At 37.4% G+C, this 15,793-nt stretch overlaps 1 protein-coding gene across 12 annotated transcripts in view; it reads left to right on the forward strand.

The window, feature by feature from the left end:
• UBE3D (ubiquitin protein ligase E3D) overlaps positions 1-15,793 on the forward strand; it is a 202,733-nt gene that overhangs the window by 91,608 nt on the left and 95,332 nt on the right. For 2 of the 12 annotated variants that reach the window (XM_077903238.1, XM_077903247.1), the window contains one exon: positions 114-305. The exons of the other annotated variants lie outside the window; for them this stretch is intronic. In XM_077903238.1, the coding sequence (XP_077759364.1) occupies positions 114-290 (177 nt within the window). In that variant the 3' untranslated portion in view covers positions 291-305. Of the gene's footprint in view, positions 1-113; positions 306-15,793 lie in introns of those variants that run through there. 12 annotated transcript variants of the gene reach the window in all.

Here is a 15,793-nt window from a genome sequence, read left to right on the forward strand (position 1 = left end):
AAATTCTAACTTCTTAAATTATAATGTAACATTTCTTCCAGGTAAATAGGGATATCTTTTGATGGATTTGTTGTATTTTTTTTCTTTTTTTTATTTTTATGATCGACAGAGAGAGAGAGAGAGACAGAGACACAGGCAGAGGGATAAGCAGACTCCATGCCAGGAGCCCAACACGGGACTCAATCCCGGGACTCCAGGATTGCTCTGGACCAAAGGCAGGCACTAAACTGCTGAGCCACCCAGGGATCCCCGGATTTGTTGTAATTTTAACTTGTTACCATACCTTGTAATTTTAACTTGTTACCATACCTTAATATCGGTAGATGATCATGAACAAACAGAATATAGGATCTGGTTAAGAATCACTGACGCATTGCTAAGTACATGCTATAGTTGTTGTGCCCCAAGAAGAAGGATGGACTTTCATTGCTCCTGGCTTAAAATTCTTCCTTGACCTTCTTATTGCAATGAAAATAAAATCCAGACATCTTATCAGAAACAAGACTGGCCTTTGGCACTCTTGGTGTACCACTTAATCAGGCCAGAGGCCCCAAAGACCCACAGCTGAATGTTGTTTTCCCAGTTTGCACTTGCTTCCATTTCTACTGCAGTTGGGTCCCATCAGCTCTAAATGTGGAACAAATAGTGGTAACATGGCAGAGGGCTCCATTAATAGATGGAGCCATCTACCTAACTCTCTCTCTCTCTCTCTTTCTCCTAACTTACAGTTTGACCCCCACAGAGAATTCCCAAGAAGAGTCTTCCTGGAAACTTATACTCACTGAGAGATAAGGAGTGTACCACTGCCTCAAGCTAGGAAATCTTTTTTGTTTTCTTCCACACTTAACCTCATTAACTCCAGCTCCATCAGCTGCTCCAGGCCTTCCCAGCTATGCAGGTGGTACTTCTAAGGACATAGAGCCCCCAGATTAAAGCTTCTTTGTTTCCCTCAGGTAGATAGCTGTGTTCTACAACAATTGTACATATTTTCACAGACATTGTCCTTATTTAAATCCTCACAACAACAAACCCCATTTTAAAGTACAGAAAGTAAGTAATCTAGACAAGTTCATGTAACTATTAATATGTAGGGCTATGTGTTTTTCTTTTTCTTTTTTTTTTTTAATGCCTACCTGGGTCTTCTGATTCTATTATTCATCCCATGACAGTTTCATCAAATAAAATGGCAAATGGTCCTTTTTCACAATCCTGGGTTTTGTAGTATATTATTTTTACCATCTGGCAGCAACAGTTTTTCTTTTATTAATATCATCCTTTAGAGAACCACAACCTTCAAACATGGGAGCAGTGTGAGTAACATTCTCAAGCATTATGGATCCTAGCAAAAAAGTTGAGCTTCATCTGATTATAGTTTTATGTATAATGCTGTGTTATTGAATTACATAGTGAAAATATCTAGGATAGAAGAAACAAAAGCTTTATGGAGCTTATCTATTATCATCTGATAATTAGGGTTGTTCAGGGAAATTTTCTTAGCTCCAGGTGAATTTGAAAGCATGCACTGTTTGCTGGGGAAGGGTGAAGCAGATAAAGTGTCTTAGTAAAAGACTTGTATACTGGTTAAAGAAGAAAATTCTCATTTATAATACTTGTGTGTAGTTTGATTTTTAGCTTTAAGAAGTCCATAAATAGTTAAGTTTCATCATTTCCATGATGTAAAACTGATATATTCAACTTCTCAATTGTTCAGAAATTAATAATTTTACAAATAATTCTCCCATCCATCTGCTTTTTCACTGCCTGCTAAAACCTCCATCATGAGAGAAGAAGGAAGGAAAATAACACGTGAAAATTTGGTTTAATCATTTGGCAATTTGTTGGCATCTTAAAAAAGTTTTGATAGTACACTAGTTTGGAGGAAGTTGTGGTTTAATCTTAAACAATTTAAAATATATATATAATCAATAAGGGCTCCAAGAAATCGTTAGGTAGAGGCCTTGGAACTTTACAGATGAGTAGCAACAAAAGGGCTACAGAGAAGATAAAGTGAGGTTTCTATCTCCACAGCATTTCTTCCATCTACTTTTAGACACTGCACAACACAAATGGCCTTATCTGTCTATTGCACACCATGTTCATCTCTGGATAAATAATAACCATTAATACCTTTTAAAGTAACATTTTATAAATTGTTTATGAAAAGATTACTTTCATGATAAAAATTGGGAAATACAGAAAAATGTAAAAAAATTGAAATCACTGGGAATAACCAATATTGGCTTTATAGGGTAATTATTGATAGTGTTTTTATATGTTCTTTGAAAATGCATGTGCAAATGTATATACACAAATAGAAATATATTTTAGTATAAAACTGGCCTCATTGGAAATGAGGGGAATTAAGATACTGCAGTATTCTGCTCTTTCCTTTGCTTCATCTCCTGCATGGAGACTTCCATATTAAGGTCCTGTTATTAGGTGAGCATGGATAAGATGGAAAGCTGTAAACCATTGCAGATATCCAAGGGCTGTTGCAGACGGAGGAGGCGGTGGATATACCTTCATTAAGATGGGCAGGCACTTGCTAGAGTTTGTGCTCAGCTTTTATGGTAATCCTTGTGCACATTCCAGAGAATTAGGGCAGTAGTGTTGGTACTCTCAAGTCCTGAGAAGTGTCAGCATTCTTTCTTTCCTCCTGATTTCCTTTGTGCTCAGTGGGCAGAGATAATCAGGAGTTGAGTGCTACTCATTATATTTAGGGAATCCAGTCTCAAAGGTAGTGATTACTGCTCTATTTTCAATCTCCTCAAAACAGATTTCTCAGAATTGCCTCGGCAATTTGGTGATGAAAAGGCTGTTGCCTTCTTCACCCCTTTTTGTCCTACAGGGCATTCTTGGTTTGGGAAAATGAGCAGGTATCCTTAGTTTAGTGCAGTTACCTAGTATGGATTCTGGCTCACTCTGCTTCCTTTCATACCTGACTACCATGCTGCCCTACTCTAGAGAGAGCTTGGAGTGAGCCAGCCAAAGGCCACTCGCCCTGCCCACATTCCCTGCCATGTGCCCCACTCCTCAGGAATTTCTATCCTTACCAAGGAGCTAGGGTTGTAGACAGAGCAGGATAGTTCCAGGCCATACATGGCACTGGCCTGTACCCTGAGGAGCTGCTACTTGGTAGGAGAGCTTGACTGGGCTAGGGGTGCTCTGTCTTTGGCCCTACTGAGAAAAGCAGGAATTGAGTTTTGGCCCAGAAAATCAATAATAATATCTCTTGTTTTGCTAATTTTTAATACATTAACTTTCTTCCTCCCCTGACTTTAAAGGAAATGCATACTTATGGCAGAAAATGTGGTATGGTTTTCATTAACAAAATTATATGTATTTGGACTTTTAGACCAAAAAGATAGAATCTTAAAATTAAACCAACTGTGATCTAGCCCAGTTCAGTCCATCTGTCCTTCCTGACATGGTGGGGAGAGAAGTCCTGATGGCAAGGCCTGGCAGGCTCTAAGCAACCTTAGTGATTTGAGGGCACTCACTATCTCTACACTTCTGACTCTGAAATGGCTGTGGGGAGGACTGGAAGACAAATAGGGTCTATCTAATTCTTTGGTGATGGGATTATGACTAGTGTTGATTCTTATATGTCAGTATTTGAAATTCAGGCTTCTGAGCCAGTAACCCTGGAGGAGAGCCCAGGAATCTGCATTCTAACAAAGATCCGAAGTGTTTCTTTAAAAAAAAAAAAAAAGATTTTATTTATTTATTCATGAGAGACACACAGAGAAGGCAGAGACCATAGGCAGAGGGAGAAGCAGGCTCCCTGCAGGGAGCCCAATGTGGGACTGATCCCAGGACTCCAGGATCATGCCCTGAGCCAAAGGCAGATGATCAACCGCTGAGCCACCCAGGCATCCTCCAAAGTGTTTCTAATAAAGGTTTTCCAGAACCAAGGTATAAAAACACTTATAATAGAATATACTCCCAGTAAATGTAAAGGAAAAAATCTCTTAATAATGATGAAACCCTGATCTCTAGCTCAAGTAGGTTAATAATTATTTTCCTCTTGTCTTTGCTTTTCATTATTAACCAGCACTTAACACAATCCCTGACTGTTGAAGTAGTGAATCGTTGTCACAAAGCTTGTATTTTTTCTTTCCCCTTTTTTCCTTCTACCATGACCTCTCCCTTGTACACTCAGATGCTTTGTAGAATCCAGATATTAGCTCTGTAAGTCATCTTGCTGCCATTCAGGATGAACACTTACCAGTGTCTCCCAGCCTGAGTTTCTTCCTCCTCTCAATGATAGACAACCTCTGGAGTCCTCTCTCTCTCTCATGGCAAGCCTGGTCTGGTAGGACAGTTGCTCACCCTGATGTTGGACACTTAAGGTATAGTGTAGTCATTAGATCTGCCACCAACTCGGCTTGTGATGCTGGTCTTAGGTAATCTGTATGGGTCCCAGTTTTTTTATCTGTACATTGAGGAGATTGGATTAGATTGTAATGTTCCTTTTAAAGTCGATTCACACAGAGGCATTTTGTCTGTTCCCAGCTGTTTGTAGTTTATTCACCAAGGCTGAATAATATAACTTTATTTCTTAAAGGGACTAAGTTTCTCCTGAATATCTTCAAAGTGTTTAACTGAAGAATAGGTAAATCCACATTATGTAGTTTTTTGTTTTGTTTTTTTTTTTTTTTTGGTTTTTGTTTTTTTTTCTCTCCAAAAGAATGAAGTCCATGCCACAAGACCTTCCTAGAAGCCACAAAGAAGGGTTGAAAATGATGGCACTGGAGTGCTGCCTGGCCTCCAGCTCTTTCTGAGAGACCCAGCTCACTCCTTCATGGGAAGGCCCTCTGGCAGATGGGCTGTCAGAGAAAAGGAAGTAAAAGAAAGCTGTGATATCCTCTGGGCAGCCCTTGATTTCTCTGCTTCCCTTTTCCTTCTACCCTCCCTCAGTATCCATCCACTTTTGGGTTCACCTCCAGAGTCTGACTCTGGATCCTGATACACATGGAAACATTTGTGACTTAGGAATTTTCCAGTGCTTTTGTGTTTGCATTTATTTGTAAATATGGTTATTCCAAGAAAGTTTTCTAAAATGTGAACCTTTCTCCTTGCCTGAAGGTATTAAGGAGAGGACTTGGTTCTTTTTTTTTTTTTTTTTAAAGATTTTATTTATTTATTCATGATAGTCACAGAGAGAGAGAGAGAGAGAGAGAGAGGCAGAGACCCAGGCAGAGGGAGAAGCAGGCTCCATGCAGGGAGCCCGACGCAGAACTCGATCCCGGGCCTCCAGGATCGCGCCCCGGGCCAAAGGCAGACGCCAAACCGCTGCGCTACCCAGGGATCCCAAGGACTTGGTTCTTTCTCACACACTCAGCACAGCTGTGGTGCAGTCAGGTAGCTTCCTGGTGCCGAGTCTTGCTTCCTTGAAAAGGAGACTTAAAGATAAATATCTGCTTTTAGAAATAAAGTAGCATCAAGATTGAAATGACTGCACTTGCTTCTCCCAAGGAGGAAGCCACTGTGTTGTTTACAGGAGCTTTGCTGGCTGGAAGAAGGAGACAACAGCCTGGGACTGATGCCAACATTCAAGGAAATGATGGATTGGAACGTGGCACTATTCTAAGCCTCCACTGAGAACCTCTCTGTGAGCCCTCCTAGGAATGAATAATAACTTCAGCAAAGTGAAGAAATTTAGAACAGGAAAGGTTTTGGGTAACCAGGCCAAAGGTACTGTGAGAAATGAAGTTATTTTATTGTCCTTTCCATCCTTGCCCTTCTACACTTAAGTGACACAGTGGGGAAAAGCCCTGGCATGTAAGTGAGAGACCGGATTTGATTCTGTTCTTAGCTGCTCCACCTGCAGCAGTGTGACCAGTAAAGTCACTTTCCTGCCTGGATCTTAGGTTTCTCTGAAATCCACTGATGCTGAGTCTCAGTAGTTAAAGGATTCACAGTACTGTAAAAACTTATGAATTAAGTTCACCTGAAGAAGAAAGGCTGGCATCTAATATAAGACTAACATCCCTTAAGATAGAGAGGCAACATGTTGCTTCTTACTAGGTTAGAAGCTGGAAATGATGGTTGCAGAGGAATGATTATGTTGGAATGGCAGAAGGTCTATCTGTAGCTTCAACTGGGGCTTTGTGGGGTTAATATCTCCAGTTAGGTTTCAACAATTTAAGTTGGATTAATCTGTAGCATACAAAAGAGTGTCTGGTGCATTGTCCGAAGCTATAATAAAGGAAAACAAACTGAACTGGAGTAAAGAATTATCTGAGGAGTGCCTGGGTGGCTCAGTTGCTTAAGTGTCCCAACTCTTGATTTCAGCTGAGGTCATGATCTCAGAGTTGTGAGATTGAGCTATGTTGGGCTATGTGCTGGGCATGGATCCCACTTAAATTCTCTCTCTCCCTCTCCCAGTGCTCCTCCCTGCCCCCCCCCCCCCCCCAAAGGCTGAGTAATGTTAGGTGCTGGTGCCTTTTCTTGTCTCTTTAGAACTATATGTATGTAGTTCTTTATAAACAACCACATTTGTCCACACTTCCAATGCTTCTGACTCTCTTCCATCTGGTCTTAAATTATTATTATTTCCTTCTCATTTTTTTTTAAAAGATTTTATTTATTTATTTGAGAGAGTGAGAGAGAATGAGTGATGGGGAATGGCAGAGAGAGAGGGAGGGAGGGAGAAGCAGAGACCTCGCTAAGCAGGAAGCCTGATGTGGGGCTCAGTTCCAGGACCTGGAGATCATGACCTGAGCTGAAGGCAGATGATGAACCCGCTAAGGCCTAGGTGCCCCCTTTTCCTTCTCATTTAACTTTAGTTTGGGTACCATTTGTAAGGAAAATAAACATTTGAGACGTTGTCCATTTGCCCTGTCAGCCACTTTTCAAGCAAGTCTTGCTAATATACTAATGTTTTTAGCAGAAATCAGGGCACTGCAAATAGAAGATATGCTTCTTGATATTTTTATTTTAAATAGGTGTGTTAAATCTGCTTACATGATCGTGATTTCTAATATAGTAGGAATTATGTATACCATCTTTGTATATCAGTGTGTTGAGAGAAGTATGTATTTTTTGGTTGTCATACTTTTTTTTTCTTCTATTTCATATTCTCTGTTATCTTGATTTTTAATCCTTTTAAAAACTCTACTGTCTTGGAAGCAATAGTGTGCAGGTTTTTCTTAGTGGTTGCTCTTAAAATTTTTAAATATATAGAATAGAAAGTTTTCTAGCAAAAACAAAATTGTTCAATATCTTTACCTTTTTCAAGCAGGCAAGAATTTTATTAATATTTTATCTATTTTTTAAATACGAAGTATAGTTGACATACAATATTATTATGAAAAAATAAAAAAACAATACTATTATGTTAGCTTCAGGTATATAATGTAGTAATTCAACAATTATATATATTACTCAGTGCTCATTACAATTAAGTGTAGGCACCATACAACGTTATTACAGTATTATTGACTGTTCCTTATGCTGTACTTTTCATCCCTGTAACTTATTTATTTTACAATTAGAAATTTGTTCCTCTTCATCACTTTTACCTATTTCATCCATTCCCCTCAGTAACCATCTCCCCTCTGGCAACCACCAATTTGTTCTCTGACTTTTAAAAGTCTGTGTTTTGTTTGTTCATTTGTTTTGTTTTTTTGGATTCCACTTGTAAGTGAAACCATACAGTATTTATCTTTCTCTAACTTATTTCACTTGAAATAATCCCCTCTGTTCCATCCATGTTCTTGCAAATGGCAAAATCTTATTCTTCTTTATGGCTAAGTAATATATATAAACCACAGCTTCTTTATCCTTTCATCTGTTGGTAACTTGGGTTGATTTACATCTTGGCTATTGTAAATAACACCATAATAAATATAGGGATGTATATGTCTTTTCTAATTAGTATTTTTTTCTTTCACTAAATACCTAGTAGTGGAATTATTGAATCTTATGGTATTCCTATTTTTAATTTTTTGAAGAATCTTCATAATGTTTTTCACATTGGTTGCACCAATATACATTCCCACCAATAGTGCGCAAGGGTTCTCTTTTCTCTATAACCTTGCTACTACTTGTTATTTCTTGTCTTTTTGATATTAGCTATTCTGACTGGTGTGAGGTGATGTGTCCTGTGGTTTTGATATGCATTTTTCTTGTGATTAGTGATGTTGATCACCTTTTCATTTGCCTATTGGCCATCTGTATGTCTTTGGAAAAATGTGTATTCAGATCTTCTGCACACCTTTTAAATGGATTGTTTGGTTTTTTGAATTCTGTAAGTTTTTTATATATTATGGATATTAACCCCTTATTGGTATATATTTGCAAATACCTTCTCCCATTCAGGTTGCCTTTTTATTTTGTTTGTTTGCTGTGCAAAAGCTTTTGATTCTGATGTAGGCTCAGTAGTTTATTTTCCACTTTTGTTTCTCTTGCCTGGGGAGATATATCCATAAATACACTGCTAAGAGTATGTTCCAAGAGATTATGCCTATGTGTTCTTTTAGGAGTTTTATAGTTTCAGGTCTTTAATACATTTTGAATTTATTTTTTAAATGTCAAACTATTCCAGTTTCATTCTTTTGCATGTAGCTGTCCACTTTTTCCAACTCCATCTGTTGAAAAGACTGTTTTCTTCACTGTATATTTTTGCCACCTTTGTCATAGATTAATTGACCATTTATGCATAGGGTTATTTCTGGGCTTTCTATCCTGTTTCACTACTCCAGGAGTCAGTTTTTGAAATAGGTGAAAGTGATGAAGAGGAACAACTTTCTAATTGTAAAATAAATAAGTTACAGGGATGAAAAGTCGGTTTTACCAACAGATGAATGGATAAAGAGGCTGTGGTTTATATATATTACTTAGCCATAAAGAAGAATAAGATTTTGCCATTTGCAACAACATGGATGGAACAGAGGGGATTATTTCAAGTGAAATACTGTCTTTTGTGGTTCCATGCAAATATTAGGTTATTTGTTTTAATTCCATGAAAAATACTCTGAGTATTTTGGTAGGGGTTGCATTGAATCTTTAGATCGGTTTCAGTAGTATGGACATTTTAATAGTATTAATTGTTCCAATCCCTGAGCATTGGAATATCTTTCCATTTGTTTTTGCCATTTTCAATCTTTTTCATATTGCCTTCTGGTTTTCAGAGAATAGGTCTTTCACCTTCTTGGTTCAATTTATTCCTAGGTATTTTAATCTTTTTGATACAGTTATAGATGGGATTGTTTTCTTAATTTCTCCTTTTGCTACTTCATTATTAGTGTATATAAGTTCAATAGATTTCTGTACATTAATTTTATATACTGTGTGACCTTATTGAATTTATTTATCAGCTCTAGTAGTTTTTTGGTGAAGTATTTAGGGTTTTCTCTATATAGTATCATGTATTCTACAAATAGTAAAGGTTTTACTTCTTTCTTACTCATATGGATGCCTCCCCCCCCCCCTTTTTTTTTCTTATCCAGTTGCTCTGGCTGGGACTTCCAGTACTATGTTGAATAAAAGTGGTGAGAGTGGACATCCTTGTCTTGTTCCTGATCTTAGAGAAAAGGCTTCAATTTTTTCCCATTGAGTATGTTGTTAGCTGTGAGTTTTTCATATATGGCCTTTCTTATGTTGAAGTATATTCCCTTTAAGCCTACTTAGTTGAGTGTTTTTATCATGAAAGGATGTTGTATTTTGTCAAATGCTTTTCTGCATCTATTGAGATAATCAAATGGTTTTGTATCCTTACTCTTGTTAATGTATTATATCACATTGATTTATGAATATTGAACCACCTTGCATCCCTGAAATATATCCCACTTAGTTGAGTGAATGATCCTTTTAATGTATATTGAATTTGCTTTGCTAATATTTTATTGAGGGTATTTGCATCTATGTTCATGAGGGATATTGGCCTGTTGTTCTCTTTCTATATAGTCATTGTCTGGTTTTGGTATCAGTGTAGTGCTTGCCTTGTGGAATGAATTTGAAAAGTTTCCTCCCTCTTCTATTTTTTTGGAATAATTTGAGACTAGATATTAATTCTTCTTCAAATTTTTGGTAGAATTCACCTGTGAAGCCATCTGTCCTAGACCTTTGTTTGGTAGGAGTTTTTTTTTTTTTTTTTAATTACCAATTCCATTTTGGTGTTAGTAATTTGTGTATTCACATTTTCTTTTCTTTAAAAAAAAAAAAAGGATTTTATTTATTCATGAGAGACACACAGAGAGAGAGAGAGACAGAGACAGAGACATAGGCAGAGGAAGGAGAAGCAGGCTCCATGCAGGGAACCCAAAAAGGGACTCAAGGATCACACCCTGTGTTGAAGGCAGATGCTCAACCACTGAGCCACCCAAGCATCCCATGTATTCACATTTTCTGTTTCTTCTTGATGCAGCTTTGGAAGGTTGTATGTTTCTAGATTTATACATTTCTTTTAAGTTGTTCAGGTTCTTGGCATATAATTTTTCATTGTATTCTCTTGTAATTCTTTGTATTTTTGTGATTTCAATTGTTATTTTACCCCTTTATTTCTAATTTTATGTTTTTGAGTTCGCTTTTTTCTTGATGAGTCTAGTAAAGGTTTATCAATTTTGTTTATCTTCTCAAAGAACCAGCTTTTGTTTTCATTGATCTTTTCTATTGTTATTTTCATCTTAAATTTATTTCCATTCTGATCTTTATTATTTCCTTCCTCCTACTAACTTTTGACTTTAGTCATTTTTTATATTGTGAATGGTTTTATGCTTGATGACATCAAGAAGTTCCCCCTAACCTCTTCTCTATTATTATTTTTTTTCTTTTTATTATACAGCTTGGTTGCTTTCCATTATCCTATCTTCTGATCATTGATTCATTCTTCTGCATCTTGAATCTGCTGCTGAATCCCCGTAGAGTATTTTTTCATTTCATGTATTCTTCAGCTCTCTTTCTTTTTTTATATCTTTGTTGATGTTCTGAGTTCATCCATTCTTTTTCAAGCCCAGTGAGTATTTTTTTTTTCCATTACTTTGGACTCTTTATCAGGCATATTGCTTATCTCCATTTCATTTAGCTCTTTTTCTGTGATTTTTTTGTTTTGTTCTTTCATTTGGAACATATTCCTCTGTCTCCGTATTTTGTGTAACTCTGCATTTGTTTCTGTATATTAGATGAGTAAGCTACATCTCCCAATCTTGAAAGTAGTATCCTCATATAGAAGAGGTTCTCTGGTGCTCTGTAGTGCAATGCCCTCTGGTCACCAGAACCAAGTGGTCAAGTGGTATTCCCTTTGTGGGATGTGTCTGCCTTCCTGTTGTGGCAGAGCTGTGGTTGCCTTCAGCCCAGCAGGCTGCAATGAACTGATTTGCCTGCTCTGGGTATACTAGGCATGGTTTATTCCCTCACTGTTGAGAGGCCTGGCTATGACAGCAAGTGCTCATTGGTAGGTGGGGCCAGCACTCAGCCTGACTGTCTGCAATTAGCCTCTCTGCTACAGCTGCATGCAGGTGCACAGAACACAGGACTTACTTTCTGCACAGGAAGCTGAGAGGCCTGGCTGGCTGTTGGAACTGTGGGCATGCTGATGTGTGAGGTTATCTCCCCTGCCTTCCCAGGTCACAAGTCACTTTGGAGATGAGTCTGCTAGGGAATGCCAGGTGAGACATTTGGTGCTAACAAGGTAGATGCAGTATTAGAACTGGCTTCTGCAAACATCTGGCTGTGTAGGCTGGGGGAGAGCAAGATAAATGGCGCATGCCTAGAAAAATCTCCTATAAATCCCTGCTCCTCCTGCACAAATGTAAGATTATTATGTAAATCTCATTCACCTATACCTCAGGCACTTTTAAAACTGCTGCTTCTCTGCTGTCTCAGGCAGAGCTATTTAGCATGGGCTCTCTAAGGGTGGGGCTCCATTTCATTACACCCACTAGCTCTCCTGGAGTTAAGTCCCACTGATTTTCAAAGCCATATATTAGGGGACTCATCTTCCCAGTGCAAATCTCCAGGGTAGGGTGCCCAGTGTGGGTCTGGATCCCCACTTCTCAATGTTTGTGATGTCCCTCCCAATTTTAGGTAGTCATCCAGAGGTTTAGCTCCTGGCTATGTCTCTGCCCCTTGTGCCCTCTTCTCTGTGGTCTCTCTGTGATTAGGTGTGGAAGATCTTTTCTGCCAGTCTGTTTTCAGAGTTAGTTGTAATGGATGTGCTTGCCTTCGAGTATCTCTGGGATGAGGTGAGCTCAGGATCCTCCTACTCTGTGTCTTCCCCAGCATGTTCCTTAACTTTCTATTGAGCGCATTTTCCCCTTCATCACACATCTTCCCCATTGTTGTCTACCATTTCTGTTTGTTTTGCTTAAAAACAAATAAATTAGTTATTAATTTTAAGTATTTTAATGTTTATCATATACATACTTATCAGTTGTCATGCTTTTTGTTTTCCTCTTGCGTTTCATATCCTTTAGTATTCCTTTCACTGACAGCCTGTAAATAGCACAGTCTCCTAATCTTTCTGTGTCTAAAATGTCTTTATTTTGTTCACAATCTTGAATGATGACTAAGCCAGGTATAGAATTCTGTACCTCTTTTTAATTTGAGATCACTCATTGCCTTCTGCCATCTATTTCTGTTGATAAGACAGCTGTTGTAAGATTATTTGCCATTCCTCTGAAGATAATCCATCCTTTTTTCCCTAGCAGTTTGTAAGATTTTATCTTTGTGCCAGATGTACTATAGTTTTATAGTGATGTCCAGGTTTGGATTTTAAAAAAGTTTTTCTTCATAATACTCTGAGACCACTTCATCTGAGGACTCCTATCTTTAATTAGTTCTGGAAAGCTGTTAACAGTTGTATGGTAAATCTCCATTATCCCTCCCTTCCCATTTCTTTCTTTTTACCTCCTATGAGACATATATTGGAGTCTTTTAAACTATTCTCCTTTGTCATATATATATATATGCATATATATATAAATATATATATATATATATTTATATATATATATGTATCTGAATTCAGGATAAATCCCTTAGTACTGAGTTTTCCAATTCACACATTCTGGTATTTATCCCCATTATTGAGTTTTCTTTCAATGGATATATATTTCGTATTTCCAAGATACCAAGTTTCAGAATTTTTTCTGAGAACTTGAAATCAGCATGCTCTTAAGTCTTTTTTATTTGTTCTGTTACTTTAATGTCTACAGCTGCTTAATCTTCTAGCTGTTAACCTTGTGGCTAATTTAGAGTTCAATTTCTCATGTGTTTTAGAATTTTAGTGTTGTCATTGGCTTTCTATGACTTAATCTTGGTTTTAATGTCTGTAGAAGGAGAATACCCTTCTTGTTGCAGCACTTTGTAAAGAAAAAAGGCAAGGTGTGGACGTTTTTATAATTAATGTAATTGGTATTTACATTTTACCACTACTCTCTATCTTTGAAGTCAAATTTGTTGAGGAGGGTTGGGTGGCATGGTGAGGAAATGAAATATGTTAGGTCATGATAGAGTTACATATCCTCAGATTTTTAGTTGTCTGCTATATGTTGTCAGCAGTTCACGTCACAAATTGCAGAGTAGTTTCTAGAAGCAAATGGATTGTGGCTTTGTTTTTACTTTTAGAGTTGTGTGAAATGGAAAGGAAATTGCGTTTAATGACAATAGAGCTAGCTCAACCATTCCCTCTATTTTCAGTTTTTCTTGACTCTATTGTTTCTTTTTTAACCCGGTAATAGTATCTGGAATGTACCTTGCTACATAGTGTTTAGGTGCTTTTAAAAATCCATTTAAACTAAACTTGCTCTAGATATACAAGGGTTTATTATTTTATATCTGTCAAAAGTTGATTATTACTTTGATTTCATAATGTCAAGGGCTTGGAGAGAGCCTCACTGTGGGTATGGTGCTTTCTGTCAGTTTTACAAACCACTTTGTTTGTGTCCTTCCCTCCCTCCAAAACAAACAAACAAACAAACAAAAAAATGTACCTTGGCAGATGTTGAGAGTCAGTGAAAAAGAAGTCATAGCATGAGTTTGACTCTGGATACACAAAATTAAATGTATTCTTCTCGTATTGCCACATTCTTGGCAACAGTCAGCTAGAGCCCTGCTTTTCCCCTTAAAGTTGGTCATTTTTTAAATTGAAAAATTTGTATCCTGCTCCTTCCCCATCCTCTGGAGAGACAGAAAATATCCTATACATTTTCTAGGTAGCAGAAAACAATGGGAGCTATGTAATTATTAGTCTCAAAAACTGAAAACAGTATGAAACAACTTCTCTGATTATGAAAGTTCTTTACACATACTTGGAGACAGATAATGCCAAAAGTGCAAAATAACTTTGAGTAAATAGAAAAATAAAAAAATCAACAAGTTCTGGTGTTCAGTTCCTTATACTTCCCTCCCACCTCCACTCTGCCATAAGGCTTTTTGTGAGCAAAAGCAGAACAAGAAAAACTGCAAGGAAGACAGAAGAGAGAGGTTAGCAAAAGTGCCTAAGGGTGATTTTGAATGGCCACTAGAAAAGTTAAATTCAGCCTAAATTTTAAAATGCTGGAAAAATGTCCAAGCAGATCAGAGCTTGGAGTATAGGCAAGAGATTTTAAAGTATGTGTGATTTAAAGGGTCATGTGGCATAGGACCAGATAAAACATTTAAGAAGACAGATACAGTTTAAAGGGTAATAATTTAAAAGGGTAAGCATTACTTACTAGGGCAGTCTTTCTTCTGGAGGAGGGAGAAAAAAGTAAAAAGAAACGAAGTGCTTTTTAGCAAATACATGAAGGAGAAAGGAAGAAAAGCAAGTTGAAGGTGGGGGTGGATTTAGGGTTCTGTAAGACAGAATCACATAATCAAAGGACTCAACTCCTTTCCCACCACCAAAATAAACACTTGACAGAAAAACCTAGTAAAGTACCTGGGCTTTGCTAGGCTGACAGAAGAGGGCTCCTTTCAAAATAGAGATTAAAAAAAAAAAAAAAAAACCACTCCAGTATCATAAAAATGAGAAAAAGTCAGTAGAGAAATTTTACAGAAAATCAGAAAACACAAAATTATAACCATCAATTCAGGAAAATCCTTCCCTGCAAAATAACCATGAGGCAAAAGAAGAGTGTAAATTCACACTTCAGACAGAATTAAGGGCATCAGGCACTTGAGGATATGAAAAACAATTCTGAGTCAGAAATGCAAAATGGACAAAAACCAGGATAAATAAAAAAGGACTTGATGGAACTCAGGAAATGGAAAGACAAAATGGTCTCAGAAATGAAGCATACATTTAAAAGTGCCCAAATGAAAATAGATCCTGGGGCCCTGGGATAGATTTCCCATATAGGACTCCCTTCAAGGAGCCTGTTCCTCCCTTTGCCTCTCTCATGAATACATAAATAAAATCTTTAGAAAAAAGAAGAGAAAATAGACTCCAATGAAAATTTAATAAGGGGTTTGAAGATAGACAGGAAAATAACCAGGAAAATGAAAATGACATAAAGAAAGAAGGAAATAGGGTCTGAAGGAAAGGTAGGCATTTACCTCTCCCCTCTTAGTTTTTTTTGGCAAGCTCTGACAAACTGACATGAGATAGATTAACAGGAGAAAGGCATACACATTTATACAAGTTTTGCATGACACAAACTCTCATAAGGAATGAAGACCCAAAGAAATGACCAAACCCACATTCTTTTATAGTAGGTTGAACAGGGAAGCAATTGGGGGGAAACTATGTGAACAGGCTAAAGAAAGGTAAGAATTCTTTTAACAAGGTCTGTTTTTGCACAAAAAAATTTTGTGTCTCAGTTTCTGGTCCTGGATAAGAATGTTACTTTCCTTCTGGTTTAGGAAG

Source organism: Canis aureus, chromosome 7 (genome assembly GCF_053574225.1).
Source record: "Canis aureus isolate CA01 chromosome 7, VMU_Caureus_v.1.0, whole genome shotgun sequence".
NCBI classification, from domain to species: Eukaryota; Metazoa; Chordata; class Mammalia; order Carnivora; family Canidae; genus Canis; species Canis aureus.